Consider the following 8627-nt stretch of genomic DNA (forward strand, 5'->3'; position numbering starts at 1 on the left):
TTAAGTTTTCATTAATTAAATAAATGTGAAATGAAATGAAACAAAAAATGGTGTCAACTGCACATGACTGAATCACATGGCAGGCACGAGTTTCCATCAAAAGGGCCATTTTGGAGATAATAATAATTTGCTATTTCGAATGGCGACCAACACAAATGGTGGAAACAAATAACAATAACTTTGGTAGTTGAAAACAAAATAAAAAACAAAATGAACTTACACGCAGGTGTTTTGGTTAACACAGATACCTCAGCCAGAAATCCTCTTTTACAAGAAACGGAAAACCAATATGTCAAGGTCCTGAAAACAATTTGTAGTCTGTTACTTAATGTGGTTATTGATGTTGATGGGGTATAGTAACTATCGAAACGGGCAATCTGTAGTTCATCACTGAAAATACGCACATCGTCGTAGCCATCAAGTTCAAAATCGTGGAATTCTACAGCTAGTAAGCTACTGAAATTTGTTTTAAATATCCATTTTCTGTTTGTGTTTTCATAACAGTATGGATATCCAGGCGATGAAACATTTTTGGTTTCATTATCAATGAGAACTGTTTGGATAATGTCTGGTTGTACAGGATGATCTGTAAAAAAAGATAACGAAGTATTGATTAATTAAATAACTCTAGAGCGTATTTTGATCAATAATCAGATATACTTTTTAATAGAATAACACTAAAGATGGACTTATAACATTTACGTGGCTCTAATAATAAATTTGTAGAAAATTAATATTTTTCATTTTGTATATTAGAAACAACCACATATAAAATAGATAATTTATTGTTTTTTTGTTTTCTAGAAAATTAGATACGCAGCATATAATTTGTTACATTTTTATTACGTTTCTTTTAGAAATAAAGTAAGACCTGTAAACGAAGTTACTAAAACCATGATTAGAAGAGTATTGTACTTATACTCACCACCCCACGATACTAGAGAAACAATCATTACTGATGTTAAATGTGTCAGACCGAATGCCGTGTGCATTGTGGCGCTGAGGAGAATAGATCGTAGTTAAAAGTATTGCGAGTACAGAGTTAACACATATATAACCACAGAGTATGTAAGTATCAAGGTAGGCCTACGTATGTTGTCCAACACACCTAGAAGTCAACTTGTTGATTTGATTAATTACAAAACTCAACTGGTTTTGTATAACCATGAATAACCTATAATTATAGTTTGTTGTTTCTTTGAATGCAAACAATTAAACATTTACATGTAAATTTGCTTAATATCGATTTCATTGGAGTTTTTTCTTTGCCTAAAAACACAAACCATAATGAATTTTAATATATAAACAAATTATTTTTTGATCTATATCTTTAAAGATGTATTGTCCCCCAAAAACATGAACAATTAAGATTAATAATAAAAGAATTTTAATAGATCATTTCGCAGCTTTCGTAAAGGTAATCACTTAAGTAGAAAAAAACTACAAATAATCAAATTTTCACGTATAAAACGACAAAATAAATTAAACCAAAAACCCATTGACTTTCAGGTAAATAATTTTTTTGATCCAATTTTTGGTCAAAGTGAATAACTAGGCCTATGTAACATTAACATGCCATATTCAACAAAAACATTAAACACATTTTTTTTTTAGGCGACGTTCTATAAACAGATAGAAATATATCTTTAAAGAGTATATTCCATTTTTATCGTAAAATATAAACCCAGAATCCTTTATAAGCTATACCATACTAATTTATTTATGTTACAAATGTTTTAATGTTGTAGTACGATGCAAAAGTATTCTGTTTTTATTATTAAATGGGTATTGGTGCATTAGATCTGTTCATGCTCTGGAGACCTTAGCTCTGAGGTTCTTAGAAAGTGAGCGTTCATAACGGCGTTAAACTATTGTTTCCCCGATATACAAGAATCTGAATTGCTCGTTTCTTCCTTTTCGTTTGCATGTTAAAGTGTAATACAGTTTTTGCTGGTATTTAAAATAAACACAATGTAATATTATACAAACGATGAATGTGTGAGTTGAATAGGAAGAATATGCACAAGTCATATTTATCGGTCTGAACAAAGTTTATAGAGTCAATAACGTTCCCATGAATATGTAAATCAATATTTATTTATTTGTGTGCGACAGAAAAGGCAAATTTACAATTAGCAGCTAATTTACAATTAGCTTTGTAAGCCAAGTTATTCAACTATATCCTACTCGGCACGGTAACAGATTGTCTGAAACTGAGGGCGGTATATTAGTAAATCTTTACGTGTGTGGTTGATACGTATTTTGTTGTCATATTTATTGGTCTGAACAACAAAGTTTATAGAGTCAATAACGTTTCCTTGAATTTGTAAATCAATATTTAATTGTTTGCGTTAGAAAAGGAAGTTCATCTTTTCCACTTATATTCCAAGTTTCCTGGACGTTCTGCATTCTCACTCGTGAGGACGATCAAAACATATTTATAGAAACCTCGAGAAAATCAACAGTTCTTTTCAAAACTAACATACGTGGTGTACCAAAACTTATATCAACGGCATAAATTAAGATATTGAGGGAGCTATGAAAACTGATAAAATATGTTAAGTCAACGCCACTCTCTCAAAGACTGCTCAATGGCTAGTTGAGGTAATGGATCCGGGTTCGAAACCTATCGTTGAATTCTTTTCGAAAGATTATTTAGAAGATTAGATTAGAAGATATGTGTAGGCCTAGTCATTATAGTAAATGAACATATTTTGATCATTCAATCAAGTTATTTCGAACCTACGGACGCCTCTGGCTTCATGTTTGGAAACGACTTCTGCGTTTCATATTTTTAGTGTCACTACTGTACTGTTTGGTGTGTATACATAAACGCACTTCCGGCCTACGTCACTGGTGCTATTGATTACCTTGTTATTGTTGATGGACAACCAGGCGCTTCTTAATCAATAGCAATTTTAACGTTGTAATCTTATCCGAAAACAGTAATTGTGAAACACTCAAAGGCAATATGATACATTCCATACTTACTAGTATACATAATTGTTATACATATTTGTCAATTAGTAAGGAAAAGTATTGATTGAAATTTATTGAAAAAAAAATCACTGACATTGTTGTGCACATAAAAACTATTAATTGTTCATACTTTTAAATTGCGATGATAACCATACTATAATGCAGCAAATGTTGCGCCCACAGGCTTTTAAAGATGTATTGTCCCCCTGAAAAAATAATTCTTAAAAACATTTTTTTTTAATATTTCATTTTAATGTAACATAATAGTTATCCACTTTGACAAAAAATTGGATCAAAACAAAATGTATTTACCTGAAAAAAATGTAATTTAAAGCAAAAAATGATCAAATTGGCTGCCAGCCAATGGATTTTTGGTTGAATTTTACCATTTATCTTGTCATTTTATAAGTAAAAACATGATTTTTTTTCGGTTTTTTTCAATTGAAGTGATTAACTTGATTAAAACTACAAAATACATATTCAAAGTCTTATTTAATAAATCTTAATTTTTCATGTTTTTTGGGGGACAATACATCTTTAAACTTTGCGATGGACTAGAATGGAAAATGTTAGAATTATTGTCTATTTTTATTATGTTGGTCGATTTTTGTATGGAAACTACCAGTTGAGTTTTTGAAATTAATTAGTATACGTATGAAACGCCATATGTGCAAAAAATGTATGTTTTTACTAATAAAAATCAAAACACTTCATCATTATCATCATCAACATCGTCGTCGTCGTCATCATCATCATCCTTTTCCTCTCCTCCTCCTCTTCCTCCTCCTCCTCATCATCATTATCATCCTCCTCCTCATCACCATCATCATCATCATCATCATCACTACCACCAGCAGCAGCATCCTCATAATTATTATTATTATCATCACCATCATCATCATTATCATCATCATCACCGTCATAATCATCGTCAACATCATCGTCATCATCACTATGGTCATCATATACCGGATGTCGTTTCTTCTGTCATACTGTACGCTTGTCAATGGGTAATTAATATTATCGTCTTCTTCATTTGGTTAATTATTGTTAATATTTGTACTTTCCCACTTGAATCAACGCGAACCCAAATTAGTAAATGGAATAATGGCCCTAATGACGGTTAAACTAACTGCGAAACTATAATGTAAATATAATGAAAACACATAACACACACAACGTGAGGTCACCATGACATGTCGATGAAACTAAGATAAATATATAAGAAACGCATCCATCGCGTGTGATATCATGCTATCAGATGTAATTGTATAAGTATTTAAATTTGTATCCGTTTTTGTCGACAGGACCACAATGCAAAACAAGTATATTTCTACTTGATTGTGTTTAATCCTGTATAAATATATTGTTAATTAAATAAATAAATAAATAAATAAAATGAATCACTTCAACAAATTTGTTGAGCGGCAAGGGATATCGTCGTTTACTGCATAAAATGGCGTAAAACAGTTATTAAATTAGGACTTTAATACTAAAATATATACGCGCGGATCACCTCAATAAAAAAAAATTAAAGAGCATTAAAGTAGCAAATAAAAGTAAGCGTTTGCTTGTGACAAAGAAAGTTCGCTCGAATAATCTTCAACACGGATGATATTCAAACTTTTATCGAATTTGTGTATTTCATGGAACGACGGTACGAGTTTGCATTCACTCACACATTAACAACGAACGAAACACATAATGTGATTGCAAATATTTACAATGATTTATCTGCTGGTTCATTTCTAGAGACTGCTATAATGTTACAGTACATTGTGTGAATGAACTTTAAAAATATTGATTTAACCTTTGAACTCTATTAAAGGGGAATATTAAAAGTAAATATTATAAACATTATGTGCGTAATTCCAATAATAGGGCGGACGCTAGGTATACATGGTACGCGTATTAATTACATCACGCTAGTGTTATTCTATGGTAAGGTGTTCGTTTCGATAAGATTCGATGTAAGTTGAAAGGCCAGACAATGTCAATGAAATTAAGAAATTTCCGCGACTTCACTTTTATGTGTTTTAATTCATATCCATATAGGCCTAGATACAACATATAATAAACACAAACAGTTTTTAAGGAATACTATTTTGCAAACACAATGACAACATAACACATTGCCTTACAAATTACACTAAATACTCTTGATACATAATTGCAATCTTTGTTTGCCGCCAGAAATTCCTTATAGTCTAATTTCATGAAGTATACATTCTAATGAGTTAACAGAGTAACAAGTTTTATAATGAATACACATACCTACATGAATATACTGATTAAAGATGTATTGTCCCTTTGACTAATTCCCCCCACCCCAAAAAAATTTTTTTTTTAATTTCGAAAAAAAGTGGGTCATTTTGAAGTATCATAATAGTTATTAACTTTCACCAAAGATTAGTCAAAAAAAATAATAATTTAACCGAAATACAGATGGTTTTTTTGTTCAAAGAGTAACTTTGACTTCCAGTCAAAGTTTTCAATCAAAACATATCCCATAATGCAATGCGCTTGTTTGGCTACTCTGTATGCATAATCATAAAACTTCCTCGCGATCTGTGTGAAAACACCTTCTCAACCGTGATGAGTTGTAAACAATCCTAATTAGCATCATGCATAATGCATACTCATGGTTTGAAATCTTTGTTTACTTTCGCTTGCGACGATTTCTCAGATGAAATGTAATCTAATTAATTTACCTGTTAATTACGTAAACTGTTGTTTTTGGCTCAAATTTTCGACTTAAAGTGAATAACTTTAATATTACTTTGATATGGCCAATTTAAATTTAGAATATTTTTTTTTGCATTTTTTGTGTTTCAAGGGACAATACATCTTTAAACTTCAGTAATGGTCATAGAGAAAACATGAATGCGTTTATACAAAGTACATCGACGCGTTTTGTGGAGGACAATGACGCGTTTAACTGAGAAGATCTACACCTGAGGCAACAATTGGATTTACAGAAAATAATTCACACATTCAATACCTATTTTAGTACTGGACAGAAATGCTGAATAAACTTCAAATGTCTATTTACGAATGACAACACGCGAAAATATTAATACGTTTATACAAAGCACATTGACGCGTTTCGTGGAGAATAATGACGCATTTGTTTTGAGAAAATCTACGCCACGCCTATATATATACTGGAAAGACGTATTGTCGGTTATCTTATCTATTTCATTCATTATTGCCAGTATGTGGTTGGAGTTCGTTTTAAAATACATTGGCTAATAGAAATTGGCCCATGAAATAATAATGGTGGTGTTGGAACTATTTTTACTAAAGCGTGGTTCCCGCTAGCGACGCAACGCAAGGACGTAAAGCAACGCAAGTGAATTGACCAATCACAAGCGATGGCTTATTCGCTTGTGATTGCTAACTGTCTATAACTTCGCTTGTCATTGGTTAAAAGGCTTGCGTTGCGTTACGTTCTAGTGGGAACCACGCTTTAGACACAATAGTTTTGTGTTTATGTCTACATTCGATCTCAGAACAAGTCAATGGTCTTGGAAGAACACAACTAATACAATCAGCATTATGTTATATAGCATCAACGGTGAATTAATCTTATTCGAATTTGGCGTAGTTGCATGGTTGATTCTGCATTGAAAAGTCACTATCAATCAATCTTCCTGTCTTGTCTATATGATTCGTATGTGTATGCACTTTGTGTAGAATGTACGATAATTATTGGTTGTATTTTAGATTTAGAAAATTTAAAATTAAAATAGTATAGTCTAGTTTGAAATCCTTAGTGCACTGTCACAGTTCCGTCCCAGTGTTTTCGCCGACCGTTGGCCTTTTGGGCGTGTCATACTATTTAGATGTGGCACCTGATTAGGAATGCCTATTGTCGAATTGATGACTGTGCCGAAATGCTGACGTCTGATTTCAAACCTTTTTGTCTTGTTAGTTTGGCCCTGTTGTTGTCTTCATTCCACCTGCAAAAGATAATCCTGATAAAAGTCTGTCGAAACTGCTCGTTCGTGACGGCGTATAAAATCGGATTTATTCCCGAGTTAAACCATAGTAAGTAGTTGACACATTCCCAAACAAAATCACTAATTTCTACGCTATCGATCATGATAAATATGTTGTACGGCGTCCAACAGATTACAAAAACGGTTACCAGAACAGCTAACATAATGGCAGCTTTTCGCGTCTGTGAGCCGCGTTTAGACGCCTGGAAACGACGGAACGAATCTTGTTTTACCAGGTCTTTACCGCCTGTTTTAGTATCAGATGTCTCATCCTTTCCGGTTGTATTTTCTTGTGTCTTATATTGATCATTTTGTTTCTTTGTTTTCTTTACGTTTATTCCGCGTCGAAGGTTCTTTCCGGATGACCAGTTTATTATCTCAATGTAGACATTAATATTCAGGAAAAGTAACACAGTAAACGGAAAAGCAAACTCTAGTGCAATTGACAATGAGCCAAAGATAACATTGTCAACACCTTCCACTTCACAATCCTCAGCGTAGTCAATAGTGCTCTCACCAGTAATCATCTCCCAAAAGAAAATGCTTACTCCGTAAAACGCAACGATGAATAGCACGACGCTAATTGATAAGATAAACGCTCTTCGGTGCGTCATAAACGCATTGTACTTCAAATGTTTCTTTACCATCCAATAACGATCTAAGCTGAGCAGGATGATGCACGCAGATGAAACTGCACAGGCAGTGAAATCGAAAAATAAGTAGGCTTTACAGAGAGTTTTACCAAATGGCCAGTAACCATACTGCACCCATATATTGTTAGGCGGTAACGATATCGTCCCTACCGTCAAATCTGCGAATGAAAGCGTCAGAATGAACACGTTTGCTGGTTTTGAACGAATGTTTTTGTTGATGACGAATGACATTAACACTAGACAATTGCCGTAGATAGTCACTGAGGTCAAAGTCCATACAGTGATTAATCCAAAAATAAAGAACCAGTCGTTTTCAGAATCAGCGTAGCATTCGGACATTGACGATGAAACAGATTTGAGGTCACTGTTGTTATAATCACAGAGAACAGTATCGCTTCCATAAAAGCTCACTGTATCTACGTCATCGTTCGAACCCATTATTAATTATCTGGTACCTATTAAAATACAAGTATGAAAATAACGAATGTTAAATTATTTTTTATTTATTCTTTAATAGTAAACAATATAATGAAAACATTATAAATATGTCATTCGTAGTAAAAACATTTTTTTATACTTTATCCCGTTTATACAAATTCGAAAACTTGTTTCTGGTAATGATAAACAGTAAAAACATAAACTGACATTAAAACAAATAGAAACTCATGTTTTTTTGCAGTAAAAATGTAGTTACTGCAGTACGTACATGTAGTAGAATAATTTAGATTGCAACGACGTGAGAACGACCCACACACAAGTTAACCAATGACAACTGACCCGACAGTTTGAATAATCTATCCCGACAGTTTGAATAATCTATCGTGCTTGTAATTGGTCAAATTGCTTGTGTTGCTAGCTCTAGTCGGGGTTCCAGACGGAGTTTTGTCTTAATATTAGTAAAAAGATAAATATTTTGGCACATATGGCGTTTCATACGTATACTATATTTTCTGTATTTTCAGACAAAAATCGAAATAAAAACAAGTAAATAAAA

The 8627-nt window shown here is 32.7% G+C and overlaps 1 protein-coding gene across 1 annotated transcript; it reads right to left on the bottom strand.

Annotated features, from left to right (window-relative positions):
- Window positions 1-5041: 5041 nt before the first annotated feature.
- Window positions 5042-8071, bottom strand: LOC140044325 (histamine H3 receptor-like). The gene has a single exon (XM_072088804.1). It carries the CDS (start codon window positions 8069-8071, stop codon window positions 6848-6850), a length of 1224 nt encoding a protein of 407 aa, XP_071944905.1. The 3' UTR covers window positions 5042-6847.
- Between the last annotated feature and the right edge of the window lie 556 nt (window positions 8072-8627).

The sequence above is a fragment of the Antedon mediterranea genome, chromosome 3 (genome assembly GCF_964355755.1).
Source record: "Antedon mediterranea chromosome 3, ecAntMedi1.1, whole genome shotgun sequence".
Classification (NCBI taxonomy): Eukaryota; Metazoa; Echinodermata; class Crinoidea; order Comatulida; family Antedonidae; genus Antedon; species Antedon mediterranea.

Excerpts from the sequence above, each read along its gene's own strand:
- LOC140044325 (XM_072088804.1), bottom strand. The coding sequence starts at position 8,071 with ATGGGTTCGAACGATGACGTAGATACAGTGAGCTTTTATGGAAGCGAT.